Genomic DNA, 27730 nt, shown 5'->3' on the forward strand with positions numbered 1-27730 from the left:
ACTTTCTAAGCTAGTGCTCCTATTGTTCCACAGCCTGTGAAGGTGACCACACATGGAAAAGTAAAGGATTACTGTTAAGGTTTTCCCAAACCGACCTTGTATAAAACACCTGTTAAGATCAGCAAGCCATTACTACTTGAAGACTGAAAAACATAACAGTAGGCCAATGGAACAAAAACGTCAGCTGGTGTTGCCAAGGAGAAAATCTATCTACATTTAACACTTTTGATTAAATTAGGTTGCTTGATGTTGAAGGGCATTTTGCTTCCTGTAAGCATACCCTTAAGTTCAGTACTCCCTACAGAGTCCTTTTGTTGAAGCCGATACCACCACATCTTTGATGAAACCTCTGGAGCAGATCCTCAAAACAAATGGGCAAGATACAATGTGTGGCCTCCTCTCGTTCGTCTCCCCCCCCCCCCCCATAAGAACAGATACAAAGGGCGGAATGACCACTTCTCATGGGCAAACCTGGTTTCATTCCCTTTCTGGCCTTGGAGATAAGAGGTTCAAAGATCTGAAGGAACAGACTTCGGGAATTAATCAGATCACATTAATAAGAAGGATCTACCTCACAGGCTCTTGCATGAGAAGTCCATTTATGTTTTTTGTCACTGTGATTTCAGGTAATCAATGATTCTGTGGCAATCACTGTTTTGGGAAAAGGTTATAGGATGTTTTCAGCAGCTTCCCTCAACACAATTAATTCCTCTGGCACACCGTCATGTCCACCGTGATCAGAACTGCTCTCCATCGTGCCCTGCGCAGCGATCATTACTCTTGAAGAAGAGTAAGACAGAGGCACACTGTCGGCTGAAGTGACAAAACGGAGACCCACCTGGCGCAGGGGAATCCACTGCTTGGGCAGGCTTCAGCACGAGCAGCTGGTGGAGGGAAGCACCCCTGCTGCTCGGGGTTTAATGGCCCACTGCTGCCCTCTAGTGGCAGATGAGTGAACACCATCGAGCAGACCACCCGCGTTGCGCCGTCCAGACAGCACATGACCATGCCCTTTTCACCTCCTCATCACTGCTCTAAAAGACTCTCGCCCCTTCGAAAACCGAGCTAATGGCAGGAAACACTGATTGTGCCTCACAGAGACGGGGACAGATTAGCCACAGCAAAACCCCAGCCAGTGAACAGACGGGAAAGGGTTTAATGGGTTTTCAATATTCTGTATTCTTTATAAACAATATTTCTCTCAAATACATTAACAAAATGACAATTACATAAAAGCACGGCCCACATCTCCCAAAATCTCCACTTAAAAGGACATGGCTGTAGTTAATTCCCTGTCTGGCTGACGTTTTACAGCCTATTTTCCAGAGTCGAGCCCCTCGTCCTTTGTGTAGTGCAGCCTGTTCAAAGGAATAACGGATTATTTGAACCGGCTGTAACTAGGTTTTGTGCTTATGATCGCTTTCTCGTGCCAACCAAGCTACATTCCCCAGCCATTTGAAACAGGTGGAAATCAGTGCACTATGCTTTCATGTGTCTGACGCACTTTGAAAAGTTTTTATTTTTACTTCATGCAGACTTGGGGTGCCTCTCATCTGTGGACTGTACTGTATCATTAACTGCACTGGATGAGAGCACCGGGTACACAATTGGGTATTAAGAATACCAACCGCTTGATGCCCAGGTAGAATGAGGGTAGGGGTTTGATCCGTGGTAGGAACTTCTCAACCATGTTAAAAAAAGCTGGATGCCTAATAATGTAACAATCCTTTCGACTGCAGCATTCTTTGCAAATCCTCCTGTGGGAATCGATTGCTCACAAGAATTACAGCCCCTCGGACAGCTGCACCTCTTAGAAACGGGATGAACTGCACAGCCGACTTCTGAAAGGCTCTTCAATCCTCGGCCTGAAGCAGCTATTCAAGGAGAACGCCACACAGGGAAGAGCCCCAGTCCGGCACTCAACCTCACCTGCACCCCTGTGCCCCCAGTCACCCCACACCATCCCCCACCTCCAGTGAAACTAAAACCGTCACGACAAAATAAAACAAATTTGGCCTTTTTTAAAAAAAAATGTAACAATCATTATATCGTTAAAAAAAAATCCCCCTCCCCAAAACTAACAAAAAAACGCCGCCTTGATTCTGAAATGTAAAAAAAGCCGGCGGACACATCCAGCTTGCCGATGCGCAGCTACAGTGATTCCCGGCGCTGGGACAAGTGGAACGGGCTTTTTGCCACGCCAGCAACTTGGATATCCGGGGGCTCCCCATCCGTGTCCGCTTGCGAGTGGCGACATTCCTGTCAAAATCCAGCGTGTCCGCACTCCCAGGTGTCCAGTGAACCTGCAGACCCCAGCAGCCCAGCGAGAGCCGAATGGCGCAGCCTCTTGTAGGATTGACTGGGTGCAGCGGGCAGCGGTTTTCGCGCCGCTGTGCACCGAGGTCCGTGTGCCCTCTGTGAGCGTGCCTTGCCCCCCAGCCTGGGGGGGCACCCCGGGGACCCGCCTCACCTGCGCTATGCCCGGCTAGGGTTGGGGGCTGGCTTCCCCTCGTAGCCATACAGGAAGGTGGCGGAGATGACCAGGACCGCACCCAGGAAAAACACGCTGGAAGGCAGAGAGAGGGCATGAGCATAAAAAACCCTTCTGACAATTCCTCTCTCTCCTGCCAAATCAGTGTAATATCCCAAGAAAAATGCAATTTACAACCAAAAGAGCTTACTATTGGTAACACCTAGTATAAAACCATTTCTGCCAAATTCCACTCCACGGTTTCTTTTTTCTTTACTTGTTGTGCTTTAACTGAGGCCAGAGATCTGCTCCAGCTGCAAACACAGCAGGAAATAAACCTTTACATCCCACTTGACACACAGTGCTCACAAAGTGGGCTGGCAGGCATACCTTGAGCTTAAGCATCAATAAGACATTAAAACACCCCCCAATGCATGAACAAGATGGGTCATTTCTCCAGGAAACACTATTACAAATTAAGATTATCTACTCAGTTTTGCATAATATAGAATATACAGACACGCCACTCACCTAGAAAACATTTCAGATGTTCTTGAACCAATCACATTACATTAGACTTTTACATACGATTTACACAACTGGACTGATATCACTCCTCATATAGCGTTACAAGTGCTGCTAATAATGGCTTTTTTGGGGCTGTGTGTGCAGATTTCAAGACTCTGCATGATCCTGTCCTGCTGTCCTCTATCACACCTGCAGGTTAGTTGTGACCTTGAGATCAATACAGGTAAATATATAGTCTCAATAAGCAACAATGCACAACCACACAAACTGCAATGATTATTAACATACGCATTAAGCATTTTATGTGAGATCTTAATCCAAAGCAAGATTCAGAATACAACAGTGCGCAAAGATGTGGAATGTGAAGCTGTTGGAGACAGGCAACTGACAAGCACGTTTACAGTTCGACGTTGAAGTACCCATGGCCAAATGACCCAAATTAAAATCGCTTCCAGGTTAGTGTCATCAGCTGCTTCCACTAGCACAGGCACTTTGGGAGAAGACTGCCTGCAGGGGGCGGCGTAACAGTGCAAGTAGGTTGCCCTAGGAGGGAGGTACCTGGTGGGGTCGAAGTCCTGCAGCCAGAAGTAGGAGATGAGGGTGGAGAGGATGATGGACAGGGAGGTAGCAAAGCCCTTCAGGATGTTGTCTGCGTACTTAATCACAGCAGCGACCACCAGCCCTCCCAGAGCCTGGACATACACAGACCCAATTAGACCGACGGGATTTTTATTACTGAACCTAAAATCGACTGAAACATATCCAGTGTATAACATAACAAGACCACATTGATAACAATTAAGGTTAACACTTAATGTGAATATTCCCACTGCATTGGATGCTCATATTTAAAAGTCTCATATTTATGTGCACCAAAACAAAAGTTCAATTGAAACTGGTATGAACCCTGCGACAGATATCAGCATATTAATTGCATACTCTGAGAAATGCAAATTAAGACCCTTTCATGCACTTATTACTAAAGCCTACATATGTAAAAGATGATTCTATAATACATCACTAATTTACTTGGTTGACAGATTTTAAACATTTATACACAATTATACATTAAGCATTTTGCGGGATTTCTTGTGAAGTGAAGCTGCTCGCTCTTTGTTTATGGAATAGCCATTTAACTAGAGCCACCAGTAACCCATAATCTCCTACTAAGAGCTGGAGAAATGTACTGGTGTGTAAGTGTTCGTGTGAAGGGCAGCGTGCCTTTGCTCACCTGCAGGGAGACGACGACACAGGTGAGCCTGCTGTAGCCCTGGAACACCCCGGACTGCCTCACGCGCTGCCCATCGAACACCATCATGCCCATCAGCCCGAACATCGTGCCGAACAGGCCTGGAGGAGAAAGTACAGCACAGGGATGAGTCTTCCACACACACGAGGAAGCACAGCACAGGGATGAGTCCTGTACACACACACGAGGAAGCACAGCACAGGGATGAGCCCTCTACACACAGGAGGAAGCACAGCACAGGGATGAGCCCTCTACACACAGGAGGAAGCAGAGCACAGGGATGAGTCCTCTACACACAGGAGGAAGCACAGCACAGGGATGAGTCCTGTACACACACACACAGGAGGAAGCACAGCACAGGGATGAGTCCTCTACACACAGGAGGAAGCACAGCACAGGGATGAGTCCTCTACACACAGGAGGAAGCACAGCACAGGGATGAGTCCTCCACACACACACACACACACACACACACACACACACACACACACACACACACACACACACACACACACACACACACGAGGATGCACAGCACAGGGATGAGTCCTCTACACACAGGAGGAAGCACAGCACAGGGATGAGTCCTCTACACACACAGGGGCCACACACACACACACACAAGGAAGCACAGCACAGGGATGAGTCCTCTGCACACAGGAGGAAGCACAGCACAGGGATGAGTCCTCTACACACACACACACACACGAGGAAGCACAGCACAGGGATTAGTCCTCTACACACACACACACGAGGAAGCACAGCACAGGGATGAGTCCTCTACACACACACACACGAGGAAGCAGAGCACAGGGATGAGTCCTCTACACACAGGAGGAAGCACAGCACAGGGATGAGTCCTCCACACACACACACACACACACACACACACACACACACACACACACACACACACACACACACACACGAGGAAGCACAGCACAGGGATGAGCCCTCTACACACAGGGGCCACACACACACGAGGAAGCACAGCACAGGGATGAGTCCTCTACACACACACAGCAGAGTTTCACAGGCTCCTGATCTGATCCACTAAAGCAGGACACCACCACAAAGCTCTGACAAAGCCCTGTTCAGTCAACAGACTGATCCCTCTGACACCCTCCCTACAACCCCGCTGCTCAGATCATGTACCAGAAATCACTAAGAGCTCAACAAAACAAAACAGCATAAATATAACGCATAGAAGAGTGGAAGCCATTCTGTGAACTGGTGCATATTTAAAAAGACAGAGCTCTCCCTTTAGAGCAAAAACTGCAGAAAACCAAGAGCTAGTTGGGCCGGCCCCCTCTCGTTCACAAGCAAACTCCTCCACCATCCCACTTCAGGCTACAGCAATCATGTGCAACAAGCAGGATGTCGCTGAGTCAATGAAGGAAGATGATCTGAGGAAAAACACTGAACAGACACAGGCTGGGTTTTGGAGGATGAAAGAATAATCTGGAGAAAAATAATTAATGTAATATATAAAGCTACTTAACAATGTGCTGTAACACATTAAAGCATATGTTTGAAGTGAGGTCTAACTTTAACCTCGTTTGCAGTTCATAAAAACTACATATACTGACCTAAGCGTTAATTACTTTGAAGGAAGATTTATTTACACTCAGGTGTACCTGAGGGTGTTTATATGTAAAGCTACATTCTGATGACTCTTTTCCGATATTTTAGTGTACATATCTTGTTTTAAATCACCACTGCATCTATGGTCCTGCTCATGTTTAATATTAAGGAGAACTCCATTCCACTTTAATCAGGTACTGAAGTACATCCCCTCACTAAATCAAGCATCCTGTCCACTTACATGAACCTAAGCATAATCCTAGGAAACCTGAATACATCATTCTCACACAGGACATCTGACGAGAATGACGAAGGCAGGACCAGAAGTATCTAAGTTCTTATAAAACTCCTGCTTCTTTAGTTTGTGATGCGTCTTGTACATCTACTGTTGTTCCATATTAAAAACATTGACAATGGGTCATGAAACGGCCTGTTTGATTACTCCTGTCTGGGTCAATGGGTGGGGCAGCAGGCTTCCACCGAGTCATGAACCGGTCTGTTTGAATACTGCTGTCTGGGTCAATGGGTGGGGCCAGGTCTACAACAGGCAGGTGGGACAGCAGGCTTGTTACTGGGTCACGACCCGGCCTGTTTGATTACTGCTGTCTGGGTCAATGGGTGGGGCCAGGTCTACAACAGGCAGGTGGGACAGCAGGCTTGTTACTGGGTCACGACCTGGCCTGTTTGAATACTGCTGTCTGGGTCAATGGGTGGGGCCAGGTCTACAACAGGCAGGTGGGACAGCAGGCTTGTTACTGGGTCATGACCCGGCCTGTTTGATTACTGCTGTCTGGGTCAATGGGTGGGGCCAGGTCTACAACAGGCAGGTGGGACAGCAGGCTTGTTACTGGGGCATGACCTGGCCTGTTTTGTTACTGCTCTCTGGGTCAATGGGTGTGGCCAACTGCCTCTATAACAGGCAGGTGGGACAGTGGGCAGAACAGAACCTGGCCATTTCCTTATTTCACAGGGCACCTTGCAGAGGGAACTACGTGCAAGTGTGACACATTTAACCCAAGGGAAGCAAGTGAGGATCTGAAATTATTTGGAAGGCTAATAAGACTGGTATTCCCCGTCACCTGTGAAATGTCTTTCGAACATTGTAAAGTCCTATATTTCACAAAACAAAATTCTGGCTGGCAAATAAAGCTGTGCTCCCTACAAAGTGTTAACCCCACAGCACACAAACTTCTCTTTATCCCCAAAACACACACACAGACCAAAGCACAGCACTGTACGGTCTCCTCCCTGCCAGAGTAGAAAAGGAGCGAGGAAGCAACAGTGTTTCAGTGTGTTACACAGACGACGCGTGTGCGTTGCACAGACAGAGCGGCTCTGTGCGCGTCTGTGTCAGAGTGAGCTGAACAGCGCCAGTGTGTTCAGGAGCCCTTGCTGTCCCAGGACACCCGACACTGGCTACGCCCCTCGGCCTGTGGTGAAAAGGGTTTTTGTCAGGGCTCTCTGCTGGGAGCTCAGCACAAAGGCTGCACTGTGCGCCCTTCTCCACCAGACAGCCCTCACCCTCCTGCCCCGAGAGGGGGGAAGGAGCAGAGCAGGGGTGCGGACAGGAAAAGAACAGGAGCCACAACTCCGGCTGGGGCAACGAGCAACGGACAAGAGAGAGAGGAAAGAAGGAAGAGAGAAAGGGCAAGGGAGAAAGAGAGAGGGAGCCAAGCAGGAGCAGAGACATGATAAAGAAACTGGGGGACAGGGACAGATACTCCAGGAGACACGCTGGGGGACAGAGCCGGAGAGGTTGAGGCAGATTAGAGGCTGAGAGAGGAGAAGGACAAAAACGGGGGGGGGGGGGGAGAGATGCAGGCAGACAGGGCTCACCCAGCTGGATGTTCCTGATCCAGACGCTCTGCTTGGTCTCCTTTAAGATCTTCTCAAAGTAGACGCCCGCGAACCCGCTGGAGAAGCAGGCGACGAACACCGCCAACACGCCGACCAGCTGGGATCCCGCTGACAGCTCCTTCTGCCCCCCTGCTGCGCCGTCGTCTGAGGGCCACTGCAGGCAGAAGACACAACTCCAGACACTGAGCGAGCACTCCCCCTGCAGGTGGAGCAATACATGCCCTCTGTAACACCTGCCGGCAGGCGGTTCCTGGTGCACACACGACAACACTGCTGCAGAGAAAACCTGTCAGGTAGGACAGTTTTTAACGGGGGCTCACATAAAGGTCTGGACCCTTCCCACAACACCAACTAGCTGAAAACCCGGATACGGGGACTGGGAATAATAGTTACAATTTGAGTTGTCAGCCGCCATCAGCATTTCCTTGTTTGAAGAAACCCATGGTAACCTCCAGACTAGTAAATACTGCCAGACAGGAGCAAACCTGCCGCAAATCTTATCATTCCAGCACAAAGCAACAATTACACCCGTGACTGCCCCAGGGTAAACAGGGAAGGACAGAGCACAAGGAGAAATTGGGAAGGATCACTTTCACCCGCAGGGTGAATTTCCCCATCAGCTGCGTGAATCTCCAGCTGTATTTGGGTCCCCTGGCCCTAGCTCGACCTGGATCAGTCTTCCCAGAGCCTCCACGCAGAGCCCTACCTGGACGAGCACGACTCCGGCCATGAGGATGAGGAGCGACAGCCACTGGTACACGCCGAGCCGCTTCCCCAGCATGAAGACGGAGAACAGCGCGGTGGTCAGGATCTTCAGCTGGTACGTCACCTGGCGAGGTACAGAGCGTCAACCTGACACAAGAGCACGGACAAAGACCAACACGCGCAGACAGCGTACAGTGTCCGTGTAAAGGTGCTGGAAAAGCACGAAGCAATCTGCCACAACCCAGCTCATACCACACTGACCTGCGCCAAACTGTATTATATACCCACCCTCCCCCCCCCATCTTTTTCCCCAGCTGTCCACCCCTGTAGGCACTGTTCCCACACCCCCCCACGGTGCTCACTAGCCAGTGGTTACCTGGTAAGTGGCTGCATCCAGGTTGGAAAGCGCCACGTACAGCAGGTTGTTCTGCAGGGTGTAGATGCCCGAGGGGATGGCCAGCTTCAGCGTCTCCATGGGCTTGTGCACGATCTCGTCTCTCAGCAGCCGGTTCAGGGCGCGCACGCTGTAGCCTGCGGGACACACGCACACACACACACGGGCTGGGTGACGCTGGCCCGGCCGCGGCGGCGGCGAGGTGGAGAGGCGGCGGCGGCGGCGGGCTCTCTTACTGGTGTCCTTGAAGACCAGCAGCACGCAGGCGGCGATCTTGAGGACCTCGGCAGAGACGACGGCGGAGGAGGCCAGGTAGCGCGGGCCCTCTTCCTGCAGCGTGCGGGAGTACCTCATCGTCAGCACCAGGCTGGTGGTCTGGAAGACCAGCACCCCCAGGGACATGTACTTGAGCCGCGACGACATTGACTCCTCCGGATCAGCCTGGGGGGGGGGGGAAGAGAGGAGGGGTTTGACACGGTGGAGTGCCCCATGGGGCTGCGTCCAGCGCTCCCCGTCTCGCTCACAGCAGCGGGCCTGTCAGCGGGGTGCAGGGCTCAGACTGCTGACCATGGACAGCATTCCTCCTGAGGTCACTTAACACGCACAGGCAGACTCCCCTTCTTAAACAGGAACGCAGAACTGACTACCCAGAAAGTTCGACGTTTAGGATGTTAGCTATCCCAAATGCGTGCAACTGTTTACCGGCGACGGCCACGAAGGGGTTAAAACAACCGTTCAAATAAAAAAAAAAAAGGCAAGATATTTACAGAACACAAATGACGCCACACACGCGAGTCTCCAGCTGACCGCTGTTTAAGTAGCGCCGCTGTACTCAGAGTGAGATGAAAAACGCAGGCAGTGCGTCATGAAATGCCAAAGCCAGTCAGAAGGCACACGCGTTTGAAGGCGTCAGCACATGACCTGTGCTGCTAACAGAACAAAACGGCGGCCGGGTGGCATCTAGGTTTGCACAGAAACCCCATTTCACTGTGTTGTCGCTGTAAAGCCAAACGAATGTTACGAAACCTCAACAGCGTAGTGGCCAAAACGCTTTCCTTTAAAGGGACTATTTTACCTCATACCTGTGTTTCTCCACAAATATACTGAGGTGGAATGGGCGCAAAGAGTGTCGCTCCTGCGTGTGAGGCGCCAAGTCTGAATGTTAATGAAACCTGCCACGTTTTTTAATTCAATCTGTACCAATGTTTCCAAGACACAGGAAACCGAATATTCAGAAACGACAGGGCGATCAGACAGCTGTCTCTGTTCACGCAGGAATCCCCCTTCAATGCACTTTAAATTCACTTTGTGCAGGAGCTGACACAGACGATCAAGCTGCAGTCACCCCTAAACAGACAGCACTCTGGGGCGGGGAGGAGCGTGTCTGCAGTAGTTTCAGCTCTGCTCTTGAGCTCAGGTCACTCAGCTTCCTGGAATCAGTTGTTAAACAGCTTCTTCCGGCTCTGCTGGTGCTGCTAGTTTGAAGAGACCTAGAAGACCCGCAGAGCCAGGCTCTTAATCCAGGCTCTTAATGTGCCTGTTTCTCACCTGCCAGCTGTTCCATCACACCTTGTGCAACTGGAGACCATCCCTGTGCTGGGGCCACGTGTTACACTTCATTGAACTCATACTGCACGCCCTCTCTGTTTGCACAAATAAAAAACGACACAGGGCTACCTTTCCGATGGCGTCTTCTTTCCCTTGCTTATATATGACCTGCTGGACTCCCCAACCCCTGCTGGGCTACACTAACAAAACAGCGCACTGGGACCCCCGACCGACCCCACACAGTAACGCTCCCCAATTCCTCTCAGCCAATCAGGCACTCCAGAGAGACTGTCGGATAAAACGCAGCACTCCAACCTGATGTCCCCAGGGGGTGAAAAATGCTCATCGAGACCCTGCGAGAGTCTTAAGCACAAGGCATTGTGGAAAATGAATTTTGGAACACAAAAGTTTGCACAGAAACCCCATTTCACCATGCTTAATTAAAGGCCAGCTGAGACCGACGATCAAGCTGCAATTACATCAGAGCAGACGGCACTCTGGGGCACTCTACGCTTAACTAAAAGCCAGCCTCGAATTTATTTTGAATATTAATTCACAACACTAAAACCGACCCGAGAAACAGCTATGAAACCAGCACTGTAAAAAAAAAAAACGTCTGCAATCTGATCCTTCCATGCAGGTCAATGAGGGAACTTGAGCCCTGCAAATCACACAGTAAATGCCAGCAAAGAATCACAACCTCGCACGTCACGGCTCGTGTTCCCGCACAATCAACACGGAGACAACCGGATGGGGTGTGACCACAGAACAATCATTCCTGACATTACTGGGAGAGCTCACTGGAGAGATTAACGGGACAGGCAGCAACTGCTCGCTCACCCCGGCGATGAGCACAATACCCCCCACTGCTCAGAGCTCACATGCACAGCGGCACAGCCACTTCCACAGGACGAGCAGGTCCAACGAGTTGAGGGAAAGTTGTTGTTCGGCCATGTGGAAGCTTTGCCGTTTCCATCTAGTAAGAACAAGCGCAAGTAAACTCCACACATAAAGGAGACAGAAGAAAACCGTTTCAGCCACGGAGAACATTTCAGGGCAGCTGGTCCGTGGAGCACAGGGGTGGCAGAAGCAGGGCAGGTCTGTGAGAAGGGGCAGAGGAAAACAGAAACCCAAATCTGGGAGAGTGAAATGCCTGGGGCTGAAATCTACACGTGAAGGGAGAGATTTAGACAGGAATCAGTCATCACTGAGAGCTGAGGGGAGGCGTGACCCCAGTGTGAGGCTAATTTTGTCCTGGGAACCCCTGAGAAAGGCCCCCAAGCCGACAGAAGGGGTTAAGCGTGAGGCGAGACGGAGAACGATCAGTCAGGAGGGGTCTTCACAGGCGAAAGGGTCAGCTCGTCTCGTTCCTGGTTCACCATCAGACGCGGAAAAGGGAACTTCCCACAGGGACCCCAGAACACCACCCCGAAGACCCCCGAAGCCTGTCCAGTGTCACACCCTAATAAACCCACACTCCAGCAAACGCAATAATAACAAAGACAGAACTCATTGGAGCAGGACAGCACGGCTTCCTGTGAAAAAAGCAATTATTGGATATATACAGGTCACCTATTTTTGCAGATCGGTACCAGCGAACAATATGACCAACCTCTGTTTCTACGCACCACCTTCCCGACTTGAGTTTGAAGCGAATTCAAAGCGAAAAAGACGTTTCTCCTCTCGATCAGCGAGTGCAGACTGAAAAGCTTCCCGGGGGGTAGTTTTTCAGTAGCATTGTCTCTGAACCGTTGCTACTTCCTCGCTCACCATAATAAGCACCTCTTCAGACTCTAGCTCCTCGGACTCCATGGCTGCAAGCAGGAAGAAACAGGAGGACACTGTTTCACCTGCTGCTCCTCTGTCAACTGCGCGCAGGAGGGAAGGAACAAGCCGGCAGAGTGGACAGAAAGAGAGAGGGTGGGGCAAAAAAAGTAGAAACCAGAAATCTGCACGTGAATGAGGTAGTTCAAATAGGATTCACCAGGGAGAGCAGCAGGGGGAAGAGGAGGAGAGCTGCGTGATTTTGGCTTCGGTTGTCTGTGTAACACAGGTGGATTTCAAGCCTTGCTGAAAGACTCAGAGGACACTGCCACCATGATCAGAAGAGGTACAATGAGAGGATTATCATTTTCAGGAAGTCTTTGATCCTCACTTCACTAACAGACTTCCTGAAACACCTGGACCATATTAATCCTACTACCACACTGTACCATATTCCTTCAAATATAGCAACCCTCCAATTTGAAGTGTATCATTAAATGCGCAAAAAAAAGTGCAAGATACTTTTTGAAACATACTGCCTTTATAGTGTATACCTGGTATGTTACACACCGTACAGAAAGAACAGGAGACTCCTCATTGCACACAAGCAGAAAACGTACTTTTAAGATGGAAGCTAACAGTATCACAAAAAGTGTGCACTATACTCACAGGACTACGGTAAATGGCAGGGCAGATTCTGCCTGAAATGCCATTACTGAGGTTAGTGTACAAACATGATCCTGTGCTCAGCTGGAAATGCACTGGCAGGTAATTATTAATCATAATTGCTTCCACCTATATAGCGCTTTTCTGGACACTCCACTCAAAGCAAATGTGAGAAACCGAGCGCTCATGACAAGGAGAGCCTCGCTGGCAGTCTGGCTGTCAGTGTGATCGTACTCGCCGGTCGGCATTGAATTCCTTGCGTTTCACAGAGCTCCTTTTATCCCTACAGCGCGCTACATACCACAGGGGACCCACCACACAGATCGGGGGGCGAAGCGAGCACTGCCTAGTTAAACGACGGGGGCAGTCTGGAGGGCAGGTCGTTCAAGCACAGGGCGGAATTCAGCCAAGACACCGGGGTTCATAACCCCCATTACTCTTACAAGCGATTGCCCTGAGGGAGCAGCAGGATGGGGTGTCTTCGATCCCATAATGGCAGCAGTTTCTCCACGGGTCTGGATCTACAGTAACCAAGAGTTGGGAACTACCTCACCATTTAGCGGAAGGCGGTGCACCCCGAAGAAGCAGCCGAGAGGACGATCATTGGGGGTGATCGAGGTGTGGAGAAACCAAGCAATGCGAGCGAAGCCCAGTCCAGAGACCTCCGCAGACGGGACAGCAGAGTTACTCGAATCCGCGCTTCTTACTCCAGGATCCACGTGGGCATCGCTTGGCCTTCCCAGAAGATCCCGAAACGTGCATCTCGGGTAGTTAAAACGCTATTGCATTTGATATACATTATGTTATACTCAGATCTATCCCCGTTAACCTTCCTGCTAAGAGTGTGGTTTCCTCCACGACCCGAGTGGGAGGCTTCTCGCAGAAAGGTCTCTCTTCCAACAGCAGCTCCGGTTCAGCTAACGAGCACCTGTGGGCCCCCCTGTCTTTTCAACTGTACAGGATGGGGAAAACCGATCACTCCTCCTCCCCAGAATCTGGAAGGAGGACTGACACACATTTCGCTCCCCAAAGTCAAACACGTAACCAGGAACCGGCCTCACGCCGCCCCGCTCCCTGCAGCCGCGGTCTGACGTGCGCAGGGCGGAGGCGTGGCAGCAACGTGTAAAATCCACACAGTCACCCACTGTCCCCCGTGTCCCTCTTCCCCCTCCCGCAGCAGGTTTCTACTCAGAAATGAGTCTCTTTTTTTAAAGAAATTAACAGCCCTGCTGAGCAGTCTAGTTATTCACCAATACGAAGTTTAACGCATCGCCTCCCCGTTTCCCCCAAGTATTATCGTCCCTACCGTGAGCACGACCTAGTCGCTACTTAGAAGGGCGGATCGTCCGTGCAATAAGGCTCGTTAAGCACCGTTAATGCCGATACAGTGGGGACTGGTTCAAATTAAAGCGCTTAGGAAATGCAACATACGTAAATAACATTAATACGGAAGTTGAGCATCTGCATGCAGTGCTGTAACGTCATCGCTGCTCACACTCCCAGGGCCTCTCCGCTTAGGTGCGCAAAATAAACAGGCGATCCCGGATCCGCGGCTGTCGACCTCCCGTCTCGACCGTCATACCTGTGTAAGTCGGCTCCCGGACACCGGCTCTCTCCGCCGGGCTTGCGGTCAGCGCAGCCGACTGCAGTCGCTTTCCTCGCCGACGACTCCCACTCCGAAAGCGGGTCAGGCTGCAAAACGATAACCGGGGGGTCAGGGTCAGGCGCGGCGTTCTGAAAAGTAACTACAGTCCCCTAAAAAGCACCACTGGGCCTCCGTCATGATCTGTTCACTGTTTGTTTAACTGCTGTACTTTAGTCGTACTCACTTCCTTCCCATCTCTTTCCACATCTCGCCTCCTGGTCCTCCTATGTTTTTTTTCTGAACAGTGCAATAGAGAAGCCACGACAGCCATCTAGCGGAGCGGCGGACTACCTCACAGAGGCGATTATTGAGCTTTGTCGTCATCAGTACTAAGTACATTTGAAATCTCTTTGTTTTCGAACAATTCAAGTTTTATTGTCCCCTAGGGGACATTTTTTTTTTACAGTTAAACACAACACAATGACAAATAAACATCATCAAAAGGGAAGAGAACACAGTAGTGTTACAGGAGAAACAAGAGACAAGGTAGTTACTCTGCATTAAGAGTGTGATTGCAGTGGGAATGAAAGATTTCCCGAGTCTGTTGGTTTTACACCTGGGGGCACAGAGGCGTCTCCCAGATGGGAGAAGTGTGAATTCGCAATGGAGGGGGTGAGACAAACACTCCATGATGCTTTTGGCTTCCTTGGTCACCCTCTGTTTGTAAAGGATACTTAAGTGATTATTCCTGATAATTTTGCCACTTATATTCCTTCCCATCTCCTGCTTATGCAATCGTTAGTGTACAAAATGTACAGCAGAGGGGACAAGACATAGTCCCGTGGTGATCCAATTGAGGTGCAGCGAATGTGAGATAAGCACTTCCCCAGTTTGATAAGAATGGGTGGGGGAAGGTTTGACCTCCTCATTCGCCGCAGGAAATAGAGACGCTGCTGTCCTCTCTTGGCTAGGGAGGTGGTATTGAGGGACCAAGTGAGGTCATCTGTAATGTGTACACCAAGAAACTAGGTGCTTCTGTCTCCCCAGGGGAGCCGTTCATGTACAGTGGGGTGATCAGCGTCGGCCCTACAGAAGTCAGTGATTATGTCATTTGTTTTGTTTACATTAAAAGATGGCCTGTTCCTTGTGCACCAGTCCACTAGTTGCTCCACCTCCTCTCGGTGTGGTGCCTCATCGCTGTTGCTAATGGAGCCCAACATGACGTCGTGTCATCTGCAAACTGGATGATGCAGTTTGAACTGTGCTGGGCAGTTAGTGCTTGGCCCTTTGATAGTAAACGGCGGACAAGTCGGGTTTGTCCTTAACGTTTTGCCAGGTGACAAAAAGCTGCGGACCCCTCAGATGGCAAAACACAACTCGCCAATTTACTCCAGCCTGGTAAGTTGGGAAAACTGGTTCCCGTGTTTACTTTCCTTGGACATTCTATCTGCCTGGAGGAGCGCTCTCATGTGGCACAACACAGAGTGGGAAGCGAGGGAGCTGGAGGAGAGGATACTTGCGGACCTCAGAAGGAGAATGAAGCGCGATGTTGCCAAATGGGGCTTCTCCACGGCGAGGGAGCGCTGGAGAGGACTGTGGGCCCTGTACAGGGACTAGTGGACAAAAGCAAGCGGTAGGGCCTGGAGGGACTCTTTAGTTGCACAAATCTGGCCCCATCATCCACTTGCATGAATTGACAATGGACACTCACCCCCGTTTGGAAAGTTTTATTGCATGGAAAGTTTTATACCTGGTTAGAATGTTAACTAATTTTGTGAGAATGTGTTCTTGTGAGATGCTGTTTTTGGAAATAAAGTATATTTTGACAGAAACAACAACAAAAAATGTGTGTGGAGTTTGTATGTTTTCCTCACGTTCCCATAGGTTTCCTCCCACAGTCCAAAGACCTGGCTGTGTGCATTTCTGTGTCTGTCATGTGATAGACTGGCGTCCCGTCCATGGTGCCTTGCGCCCAATGCTTGCCGGGGGATAAGTTCCAGCTCCCCCAAGACTCTGAATTGGATAAAATGGATGGATGAATATTCAACAGTTTAAATCACTTCATCGCCTGCGCCCAATCGACCGTTGCACTAATAAGCTGACTTATAGACCATGCAAGAGAGTCACTCAAGTGGATCAAGGACAATTACAATTGATTGGTTATTCAAACCGATGCCAAATTCAATCAATGTCCAAAATCTGTATACCTTACTTCTCTAAAGGCAAGCATGTATACCGAGATCGGTTTCTTTTGATGCTCAGAGTAAGAAATTAGATTTTTCTCATGCTCCCAGTCGAGATTTTTTCTCAACTGTCCAGAGCGGAAATATACCTTTCTGAAACCATAAAGGCTCAGATATACAGTATACACAAATATGATATCTGCACTTCTTGTTCCACTTCACTGTTGTATATTATTTTGTTGTGTTGTGGTGGTCCATTTGGGTAATCTGTTATATGTATTTTGTACGGAGCTGTACTGTTGTAAACTAACAACCTCAACACACATACAGTATCTGAAGTGTTTCCCACTGAATAATATTCGGGGTTGCACTACAAACTGCCCTTTTGTAAGGAGATTTTGTAAATTTGTGATGAGAGATTACAATGCTGAACTGTTATCTTCACCCCATCCTTAACATTCTGGTGGGTTTGGTGCCAATTTGAGGCAAAAACCAGACAGTTCCTGTTTTTAAAAGTAATTTTAGCTCACAGAACTAGCCTGTCAGAAATGAAATAAAAAGCATCACATTGCCAACATCAAACTCTCCACCAGTCTGGTACGAAAAAAAAGGTTTTATTTAGGCATCTGTTTTTTTTTTTAAAAAGTAAACTTTCTTATAAAGGGTTCCTTCTATTTGAGAAAGAAGAAAAACTACTTCATATAACATGAACAAGAATTTAGTAAACAGACAAAGAAGGATATACATAAAAATATCATTTATATACAGTATAAAAAAAAGGTTTACTATCAACTTAACTATGAGCTTTTTTTCTGTAACTCAGACTATTATACTGCCTGTAATATTCTTCAAATCTGGGTTATCCCATCTGTTTTTCAGGGAGTAAGGCTACACAACACTGTTGGAAAAAACAGGTCAGAGGACAAGGAGATACAGTATGTGGTCAGGCTGTTTGCACTCATATCCAGGACTGAAACAAATAAAACTGCAGTATCTAATAGGCTCTGCCCTTACTTGACTACCATTGAACCCATTCCTGTCACATTCATTGCATGTGGAGTGTAGGACTACTGACAGATGAAAGCTGCTCTATTAAGCCATTCCTGCTTGGCAGGTTTCTCTTAACTCTGATGTAGCAGAACCTTCACAAGACTTTTGTTGATCAGTAATTCACAGTCCAGTGGAGTTCAATGCATTCCTGTATGTGGGAAGTCTTCCTCCAAGACTTAAACAGATGTTTCCTGAAACTGTAACTTCACCGCCCTTGACAAACAAAGCTACCGACTGCATATTTGACCAGGAACATTACTTGGGTAAGCAAGATACAGTTGCAGCTCACTAGCGAAAACAACCGCAGCAGTGGGCACACCCAAACGTGTGCAAGAGAGAGTTAAACCCGAGATTCGCAAAAGTCTGCCCAACGCAGCCGACATCCTCCCAAACCCCACTCTCGTGGTTTTTACTCAGCTTAGAGAACACCTGGAGGTACGAGCAGAGGCAAACTAACACTTAAAACACCTAAAAAGAAGGGGTAGGAGGGAAGGAAATCAGAAAGGTTGAGAAAGCACAAGATGGGTGACACAAACTAACTTTGCACCTTTGCCTTCATGCTGGAAGCACACTGGTTCCACACTGGTTGAAGGCCACTTAAGAGAAAACTGAAACCTAGTCATAGAAGCGCTGAGCCTAACTGTCCAGGCAGAGTTGTTTTACTCTGCTGGTGGCCAGCCTGAGAGCCGTGAGATTAATAAGCCACTAGCCCCTGGATGTGCAGAAGAATCCTCAGACCCGTCCTTCTCTCTGTTCAGTGCAACATGTAGCCCTGCCCCCTGAGCATAGAGATGGCGTATCCTCGTAGCTGTCTCATCATCAGCATCAGGCTGATGACTGTTTCCAGTATTAGCTAACAATATGCTGTACATGCAAGAAGTGAATTTTAATGATTGTCCAAATCACCGTACTAGTCTGTTAAGACGCAGTACCAATTCTAACTCCCCCTACCGGTCTCCACTCCGGCCACACCGTAGTTTAATCTCATTGAGGCAGTCATCCATTAAGACACAATAATGCAATTTTCTATGCATGTTGAACAATTTGTGTGGTTAAAATGGAAAATCCATTTCCAGTTCTGTTACAAACAGGGACTAGCCACAAACTTCAAAACACTTCTGACGTTATTTTATAAAATTAGAGAAAAAAAAAATCACAGGGTAATTACAACAAAAGAAAAAGACTGATTGTAACAGTGATTTAAACTTTTTTCAATAACCTTGCATTAAAATGGTACCTTATCATAAAACATTAGAAGCATTTACATTAAAAAAAAACCAATATACAATAGAATTTGTAGAAAATATAATAATAGCAACAACGGCGCAGTTTTTTCAAACTTTCTCTAGCACCAGACTGCAGGAGTCGAGCTCTTCCAGGTGTCGATCGCTAGATTACCTGCCCGCCTGCGAGACTGACACTCAGATTCTGCTGTCAGAACAGGGTTCTTCACAGTCTTAAGTCTCCACAGTGCAATTCCCACCAGCTGCTCTGAACTTCAAACCCGCCAGTGCAGAACTTGTATTGATCTCGATATTTCATGTTTCCGTATTTCTTCACAGGGATCACAGACGTAACACAGGGCGAAGACAGCTCTCAAAACGTCTGGTACAAACTAGTTTTTTTTTTTTTTTTACACTCTTCTACATCACAGTAATATTTCTTAAAAAAAAACAAGTAAAAAGCAGTGTCCTGCCTTACACTTTAAACGGGTAGAACAATTAGTCTTCTCTTTAGCTCTTTGCTGGACTTGAATTAGAGCCTCTCTGCCTTTTTTGCAAACAGTTTTATAATGATGAGGTGCGATCCACTGACGTACTTATGGATAATATGATAAGACCCTTATCATGTTAAATATTTTTCTGCATGAGGCCTCTTCTCCTCTTTAAAAAACAGAGACATTATGGGTTAACAAGATATCAATACAGAGAAGCTATCTTACTAAGAAGGCAGAGTAACAGCTATATGTTGCTAACATAACATGAGCTATAGAGCAGTAAAAAAGCCTGAGTGTATAATCCTTTAAGAGCAAGAACGTAGTTTTCTTCTGCGGTTTCGTACAGAGGCAAACATCTGGCACATTAAGCAGAACATCCCCTATCCATATAATCACACCTAGCTAAAAACTGATACACTGAAAGACATTTCACGAGTCTGGTAACCAGCAGAGGCATAACATGTGTACGCCACAGTATATATGAATATATGTACATGGATATCTACCACACAGGCCATAGATATAGCATAATTTCAAAGTAGAGCTCAGGGGTTACGTCCGTACATGGTACATTATCAGGTAATAAAAGATTTAAAGAAAAATTAATTTAAAGACACTTTAAAGACACACTGCTGAGCAGAACCTCTAAAAACACAGCATTTTGCTTCTCCTCACATCATTATGGCCAAGGATCAAGTCTGAAGGTGTCCACCCATATAGAACAGTCCACTGAGAAGTGTAAAGCTGTATTTTTCAGCTCTTGGCTACTTCAGTCATTTTGAAGATGAATTACTTTCCAGTCATTGCAAACGCTGGTTCTGCTCCAGCTTGGTGCTGTGAGCTCTGAGGTGACTACTGCCATTCATCCGTTCGTAACAGACAAGGGCATCAGAGATGCCTTTTAACACTCTGGTTCATCAGCCTGATGGCAGAAGACACACCCAGCTTCTCTCTTCACTGCTGAACTTACGATCCACAGGTTCGTTGTCGATATCAACAGAATACAGACGTTGTTCATAAAGTACAGACCGTATTACTTCTGTTCCGAAGGTGTTTTAGATGGCTGTACAGAGTACCCTTATTATTCAGGCGTCTTGTCTACAAACACTTCCTAAAAGCATAACATTTTATAAATACAAGATAGCGTTGGGAGGAAAAAAAACGACATCCTTCAAAAAAAAAACACAAACTAAAAATGTGACCCAGCGGGTCCAATCTAAAGAGATGGCTCCTCAGGTCAGTCTAGGATCTATGTTAGGATCCTGACTCTCACACAGAAGGAGGGAACACACACTGTAGAGGAAAGCCTTTAAGGCAAAGAGGGTACTTTTCGAGGCAAATCTTCTTTTTCTTACCTTCAAATTGCTTTTTAAAGCTTAATGACTAATGTTGTCACGGAATACTGAATACCAATGGATCTGTGTCAGCAGTCTTCTTCTAGCCCCTCACCAATCCTAGTTTTCATCCAAAGTAAAAGCCTTGATTTTAAAAACTGATGTTGTTACAGACAAGGTAATGGCACGTATTTCTGCTTTTGAGGGAAAAAAAAATAAATACGCAGCTATATGACCAGAAGGAAGAACTGGACTGAGAGAGTGTTGGTTTCAGAAGCAGTGCGTCAGCTGTGATTGACTCCGCTGCCAGCAGGGGGCGCTCTATGCATACACCTGCATGTTGCCACGCTGGGAAGGGGGTGGCGGATGCTGCTGCTGCTGCTGCTGCTGTTGCTGCTGCTGCTGCTGTTGCTGTTCAGGAATGTGCGTGAGGCCAGGCTGGTGCTGCCCCAGGGGCGTGGGGCTGGTGGTGACGTCGGACCAGTCGGAGTTAGAATGAGGAGAGGAGGAGGACCAGGGATCGGGCGACTCAGGCGAGGGGGTGAGGTAGGGGTGCTCGCTGGGTGGGTGGGCGCCGTGGCTGGGCGTGCCATCGGAGGTGGCCGTGGTGTAGCTGTGTTGAGAGGGAGGGGTGGGATATTTATCCACGGGGCTCTGCAGGGTCTGGTAAGGTGGCAGAGGCCTCTGGGCATCAGCTGGTGACTGGGTGAGCACAGCAGCTGGGTGAGCCATGTCGGGCAGCTGGTACATCATGTTCTGGACGCAATGCAGGTGCTGCTGCTGCTGCTGCTGCTGGGGCGCCTGGGTCTGCTGCTTGAGAAGCGGCTGCTGGCTGCCCGGGATCATCTGGAAGGTGACGATGGGTGGCAGCTGCTCTCGGCTCATGGTGACGTTCATGGGCGTCATCATGCCGGTGGGCATCATGGAACCGGCGCCCAGGTGGGCCTGGTGCTGGTGCATGCTGGGGTGCGAGCCACTCACCTGGTGGGGGTGCATGAGGCCGAACATCTGGCCGTATCCGGACTTAGAGAGCCCCATCCAATCGTGCTGCTGCCCCTGCCTGCCAATGGCCAGCCCGGCCTGCTGGGATAGCATCTGGCTGACAGGGGGCAGTACAGGCCCGCGGGGCGGATGCATGGTGCCTGCAGAGGAGGGGTGCATGGTGCTGGGGGAGGTCAGGAGGGGAGGGGAGGTCGTGTCGGACACGTAGGCGTGGGGCGACTCCAGGGATTCGACGGGGGACAGCGTGACCGAGCTCTCCGACAGCGGCCCCTTGCCCTCGCCGGGAGACTTCTTCCGCCGCCTGGCCTTGACGTCCTTCAACTCCTTCGCCAGCCCCGCGGCCGAGCCGGCTTTGGCCGCAGGGTTGGCGCGGCGCGTCTTCTTGCCCTGGCCGGCCTGGCGCAGGCCGAGGAAGGAGCCGTTGGAGCCGCAGACCATGGGGGAGAGCGTGGCCCCGCCCAGGTGGCCCCCCGGCCCCGCGTGCGGGCTGTGGACCAGGTTGTACTCGTCCAGGAGCCGCACGATGTCGTGGTGCATCCGCTCCTGAGCCGTGTCGCGCGGCAGCCGGTCCAGGTGGTCGGTGATGTCGCGGTTGGAGAAGTGGTCCAGCAGCACCTGCGCGGCCTCGAAGCTGCCCTCCCGGGCGGCCAGGAACAGAGGTGTCTCCTCCTGCGGAAGACCCACGAAATAAATGTGATCACTCTAACCCCCCAGGGGAAGGCAGCTTGAGCCGTTTATCCTTCCCTGCCTGGTCTAGCCCTGTACGCAGTCAACGGGAAAGTTCAGACCAGAGCTCATCATGGTCTCTGTCGTGTTTTATGCAGACCAGAAAGCACACAAATCCCTTCCCAGATGGGACACAGTCCCATCACAGGGATCACCCCGCAAGAACACGCATCCCCACTTTTACAGCTGGGTGGACTGGAGCGACCGGGTGAGGTAAAGCACCTCACTCACTGTCTGTAACAGGGACTTGAACCCACAGCCCAGCTGTACGAGACCAGAGACTTAATCATTATAACACCATACAGCCCCATCTACAGTCCAGGGCATCGTCCTGGTCTTAAAATAGAGCCGTTTCCCATTTAGTGAATCGTACGGATTCATTGGGAAGGATTTTGCAGTCCTTCCTACAGGAGAACAGCATTATACAGTAGATACAATGTGCGTATCTTTTTAAGTTTCTGAGTATTTTGAACTGTCTTGGCCGCGGGCATAAAAAAGAATGAAAGTGCCCCCCAAGTGCTCAGACGGACCCCCAAGCAGAAGGAGCCGGACCACGGGCGGGGGGCCGGAGCGGAGCTCACCTTGTTGTCCTGCATGTCTCTGTTGGCGCCGTTCTTCAGCAGCACCAGCGTAGCCTCCACGTTGTTGACCGCCGCGGCCCAGTGCAGCGCCGACTTGCCTGAGGGGACAGAGTGGTTAACCGGGCCCGGGCCAAGCCCCGCGGGCCCCCTGCCCCCCTCGCGGCCCCGCGCCCTTACCGTGGTCGTCCACGGCGTTGACGTCGGCGTGGCAGTTGATGAGCTCCTCCACCATGCCCTCCACCGCCAGCCGCGCTGCCAGGATCAGCGGCGTCGTGCCGTCGTTCATGCGCGCGTCCAGGTCCGTCGCCCGGTTCCGGATCAGGATCTATGGGGGGAGAGAAGGGAACCATGAGCTCCTGCAGTAACGGGTTCGGTCAGTCCAAGTGTGGCTGACAGTAAGGACCTCCTCTCAGCAGAGCTTCCACAGGTGTAAACAGGCAAGATGGGCTGAACGGCCTCTTCGCATTTGTAACCGATCTTATGTTCTTATGGGAATTTGTGTCCGACGAACAGCATTTCATCTGACTCCAGACTCTTCTAGAGCACTTCTCTCCCTGCTAGTTGGGGATTAGTGTTCTTTCGCCCTTGTGTCAGAATGGATATCTAAATCGATGTGTCTCACTGTGACGTGCTGTGTGACTCTGGCTGTGAGCTTAATGTGTGTGCCGGTACCTCTGTGTGTGTGTGTACGCTGGCACCTCTGTGTGTGTGCGTGTGTGGGCACTTCTGTGTGTGTGTGCTGACACCTCTGTGAATGTGTGTGTGTGTGTGTACGCTGGTACCTCTGTGTGGTTGTGTGTGGGTGTACGATGGTACCTCTGTGTGGGTGTGCATGCTGGTACTTCAGTGTGTGTGTTCTGGCCCCCCTGTGTGTGAGCACGCTGGCGCCTCTGTGTATGTGTGTGTGTAAGCTGGTACCTCTGTGTGGTTGTGTGTGTGTGTACGATGGTACCTCTGTGTGGGTGTGCATGCTGGTACTTCAGTGTGTGTGTTCTGGCCCCCCTGTGTGTGAGCACGCTGACACCTCTGTGTGTGTGCACTGGCACTTCTGTGTATCGGGCACTCAGCGCGGGGTCACTCCACATACCTGGAAGACCCCTTGTGCGTCAGCAGCCACAGCGGAGTGCAGAGGCGTGCGGCCCATGTTATCCTGCGCGTTGGCGTCCGCGCTGGCATCCAGCAGCCTCTTTGCCGCATCGGCGCGGGCGTAGCGGGCAGCCAGGTGCAGAGCAGTCTCGCCGGTGCGGTCCGTTTGGGCCAGCAGCGTGGCACCCTGGGCGATGAGGTCGGTGATGACATTGGCCGAGGGGTCGCTGTTGTCCTCATCTTCATCCAGGCTGGCCTCCGTGCCACCCACACGCAGAGACGCCAACATGAGGGGAGTGAAGCCGTCTGGGAGGGAGGGAGGACGGGGGGAACAGTCACTTCTCAGGCTCACACAGACTCGTATTTCAAGAACCCCAAGACAAACTCTGACAGATCCAAGGATATCATCATCAGACTGGTGAATGGTATATGGTTTAAATGGAACAAATATGCCTGCATGTTAGAAATCATGGTTGATTGTTTCTAGATTAAAATAGGTTTAACATTCCTAGATGTCAAAGATCAGAGAGAAGCACGACAAACACAGGCAATCTCAGTAGCTCTGCTGTAGTGACTGTGTGTGAGTCCCATGTCCCACAGCAGATGAGACCAGACAGTACAGCGTGTACGTGCAGCTTGATACCTGGCCCGCGCACGTTGACGTCCAAGCAGTCCACCTCCTGCTCAGCCTGTGGTGGGGTCAGCGCTAGTGGTGGGGTCACGCGGATGTCAGCAGCCTCAAGGTGCTGTTGGGTCCACTGTCGGCGATCGACTGGCCCCTCACCGCCCGACAGCAGTGCCTGGTCCTCTGTCTGGATGTGGCAACATGGACAAACGGACAGCTGTTAAGTTTGTGCAAGACAGCATCAGGCATTCAAAGACACAAAGTGTCTGTGGGCTGTACGGACCGTCTCTCTCTCGCCCCCAGTCTGTGGGCTGTACGGACCGTCTCTCTCTCGCCCCCAGTCTGTGAGCTGTACGGACTGTCTCTCTCTCTCGCCCCCAGTCTGTGAGCTGTACGGACTGTCTCTCGCCCCCAGTCTGTGAGCTGTACGGACTGTCTCTCGCCCCCAGTCTGCGAGCTGTACGGACTGTCTCTCGCCCCCAGTCTGTGGGCTGTACGGACTGTCTCTCGCCCCCAGTCTGTGGGCTGTACGGACTGTCTCTCGCCCCCAGTCTGTGGGCTGTATGGACTGTCTCTCGCCCCCAGTCTGTGGGCTGTACGGACTGTCTCTCGCCCCCAGTCTGTGAGCTGTACGGACTGTCTCTCGCCCCCAGTCTGCGAGCTGTACGGACTGTCTTTCGCCCCCAGTCTGTGAGCTGTACGGACTGTCTCTCGCCCCCAGTCTGTGGGCTGTACGGCCCGTCTCTCTCTCTCGCCCCCAGTCTGTGAGCTGTACGGACTGTCTCTCGCCCCCAGTCTGTGAGCTGTACGGACTGTCTCTCGCCCCCAGTCTGTGAGCTGTACGGACCGTCTCTCTCCCCCAGTCTGTGGGCTGTACGGACTGTCTCTCACCCCCAGTCTGTGAGCTGTACGGCCCGTCTCTCGCCCCCAGTCTGTGAGCTGTACGGACTGTCTCTCTCTCTCCCCCAGTCTGTGAGCTGTACGGACTGTCTCTCTCTCTCCCCCAGTCTGTGAGCTGTACAGACTGTCTCTCTCTCTCCCCCAGTCTGCGAGCTGTACGGACTGTCTCTCGCCCCCAGTCTGTGAGCTGTACGGCCCGTCTCTCTCCCCCAGTCTGTGGGCTGTACGGACTGTCTCTCGCCCCCAGTCTGTGAGCTGTACGGACTGTCTCTCGCCCCCAGTCTGTGGGCTGTACGGACCGTCTCTCTCTCTCGCCCCCAGTCTGCGAGCTGTACGGACTGTCTCTCGCCCCCAGTCTGTGGGCTGTACGGACTGTCTCTCGCCCCCAGTCTGTGGGCTGTACGGACTGTCTCTCGCCCCCAGTCTGTGGGCTGTACGGCCCGTCTCTCGCCCCCAGTCTGTGAGCTGTACGGCCCGTCTCTCGCCCCCAGTCTGTGGGCTGTACGGACTGTCTCTCGCCCCCAGTCTGTGGGCTGTACGGACTGTCTCTCGCCCCCAGTCTGTGGGCTGTATGGACTGTCTCTCGCCCCAGTCTGTGGGCTGTACGGACTGTCTCTCGCCCCCAGTCTGTGGGCTGTACGGACTGTCTCTCGCCCCCACTCTGTGGGCTGTACGGACTGTCTCTCGCCCCCAGTCTGTGGGCTGTATGGACTGTCTCTCGCCCCCAGTCTGTGGGCTGTACGGACTGTCTCTCGCCCCCAGTCTGTGGGCTGTACGGACTGTCTCTCGCCCCCAGTCTGTGGGCTGTACGGACCGTCTCTCTCTCTCTCACCCCCAGTCTGTGAGCTGTACGGACCGTCTCTCTCTCTCACCCCCAGTCTGCGAGCTGTACGGACTGTCTCTCGCCCCCAGTCTGTGGGCTGTACGGACTGTCTCTCGCCCCCAGTCTGTGAGCTGTACGGACTGTCTCTCGCCCCCAGTCTGTGAGCTGTACGGACTGTCTCTCGCCCCCAGTCTGTGGGCTGTACGGCCCGTCTCGCTCTCTCGCCCCCAGTCTGTGAGCTGTACGGACTGTCTCTCGCCCCCAGTCTGTGAGCTGTACGGACTGTCTCTCGCCCCCAGTCTGTGGGCTGTACAGACCGTCTCTCTCCCCCAGTCTGTGGGCTGTACGGACTGTCTCTCACCCCCAGTCTGTGAGCTGTACGGCCCGTCTCTCGCCCCCAGTCTGTGGGCTGTACGGACCGTCTCTCTCTCTCGCCCCCAGTCTGTGAGCTGTACGGACTGTCTCTCGCCCCCAGTCTGCGAGCTGTACGGACTGTCTCTCGCCCCCAGTCTGCGAGCTGTACGGACTGTCTCTCTCTCGCCCCCAGTCTGTGGGCTGTACGGACCGTCTCTCTCTCTCGCCCCCAGTCTGCGAGCTGTACGGACTGTCTCTCGCCCCCAGTCTGTGGGCTGTACGGCCCGTCTCTCGCCCCCAGTCTGCGAGCTGTACGGACTGTCTCTCTCTCGCCCCCAGTCTGTGGGCTGTACGGACCGTCTCTCTCTCTCGCCCCCAGTCTGCGAGCTGTACGGACTGTCTCTCGCCCCCAGTCTGTGGGCTGTACGGCCCGTCTCTCGCCCCCAGTCTGCGAGCTGTACGGACTGTCTCTCTCTCGCCCCCAGTCTGTGAGCTGTACGGCCCGTCTCTCGCCCCCAGTCTGTGAGCTGTACGGACTGTCTCTCGCCCCCAGTCTGTGAGCTGTACGGCCCGTCTCTCGCCCCAGTCTGTGGGCTGTACGGACTGTCTCTCGCCCCCAGTCTGTGGGCTGTACGGACTGTCTCTCGCCCCCAGTCTGTGGGCTGTATGGACTGTCTCTCGCCCCCAGTCTGTGGGCTGTACGGACTGTCTCTCGCCCCCAGTCTGTGGGCTGTACGGACTGTCTCTCGCCCCCAGTCTGTGGGCTGTACGGACCGTCTCTCTCTCTCACCCCCAGTCTGTGAGCTGTACGGACCGTCTCTCTCTCTCACCCCCAGTCTGCGAGCTGTACGGACTGTCTCTCGCCCCCAGTCTGTGGGCTGTACGGACTGTCTCTCACCCCCAGTCTGTGAGCTGTACGGCCCGTCTCTCGCCCCCAGTCTGTGAGCTGTACGGACTGTCTCTCTCCCCCAGTCTGTGAGCTGTACGGACTGTCTCTCG

The 27730-nt window shown here is 51.3% G+C and overlaps 2 protein-coding genes across 7 annotated transcripts in view; both read right to left on the reverse strand.

Annotated features, from left to right (window-relative positions):
* Positions 1-1154: 1154 nt before the first annotated feature.
* slc35a3a (solute carrier family 35 member A3a) lies at positions 1155-14687 on the reverse strand. Of its 6 annotated transcripts, XM_088599169.1 has the most exons (10): positions 14595-14687; positions 14348-14457; positions 12106-12149; positions 9024-9228; positions 8770-8924; positions 8395-8517; positions 7668-7842; positions 4230-4348; positions 3557-3690; positions 1155-2566 (listed from the first exon to the last, which is right to left on the reverse strand). In XM_088599169.1, exons 1-10 carry the CDS (start codon positions 14615-14617, stop codon positions 2476-2478), a joined length of 1179 nt encoding a protein of 392 aa, XP_088455295.1. In that variant the 5' UTR covers positions 14618-14687; the 3' UTR covers positions 1155-2475. The 6 variants fall into 6 exon arrangements, with proteins under 6 accessions (XP_088455295.1, XP_088455298.1, XP_088455297.1 ...); XM_088599172.1 differs by lacking the exon at positions 12106-12149 and having other exon boundaries at positions 14595-14680; XM_088599171.1 differs by lacking the exon at positions 12106-12149 and having other exon boundaries at positions 14348-14622.
* Positions 14688-17131: 2444 nt separating this feature from the next.
* notch2 (notch receptor 2) overlaps positions 17132-27730 on the reverse strand; it is an 83743-nt gene continuing 73144 nt past the window's right edge. Inside the window, exons 30-34 of the mRNA XM_088599176.1 lie at positions 24673-24841; positions 24031-24335; positions 23121-23268; positions 22944-23041; positions 17132-22305 (exon numbers count right to left, since the gene is read on the reverse strand). Of these exons, the coding sequence (XP_088455302.1) occupies positions 20956-22305; positions 22944-23041; positions 23121-23268; positions 24031-24335; positions 24673-24841 (2070 nt within the window). The 3' untranslated portion in view covers positions 17132-20955. The remainder of the gene's footprint in view (positions 22306-22943; positions 23042-23120; positions 23269-24030; positions 24336-24672; positions 24842-27730) is intronic.

Source organism: Lepisosteus platostomus, chromosome 11 (assembly GCF_059453375.1).
Source record: "Lepisosteus platostomus isolate fLepPlt1 chromosome 11, fLepPlt1.hap1, whole genome shotgun sequence".
Classification (NCBI taxonomy): domain Eukaryota; kingdom Metazoa; phylum Chordata; class Actinopteri; order Semionotiformes; family Lepisosteidae; genus Lepisosteus; species Lepisosteus platostomus.

Coding starts and splice junctions, on each gene's coding strand:
- slc35a3a (XM_088599169.1), bottom strand. CDS start 14,617: ATGTGGAAAGAGATGGGAAGGAA. Junction 7,843..8,394: donor CCGGAGTCGTGCTCGTCCAG/GTAGGGCTCTGC, acceptor TTCTGCCTGCAG/TGGCCCTCAGACGACGGCGC. Junction 4,349..7,667: donor GATCAGGAACATCCAGCTGG/GTGAGCCCTGTC, acceptor TTTCTCCTCCAG/GCCTGTTCGGCACGATGTTC.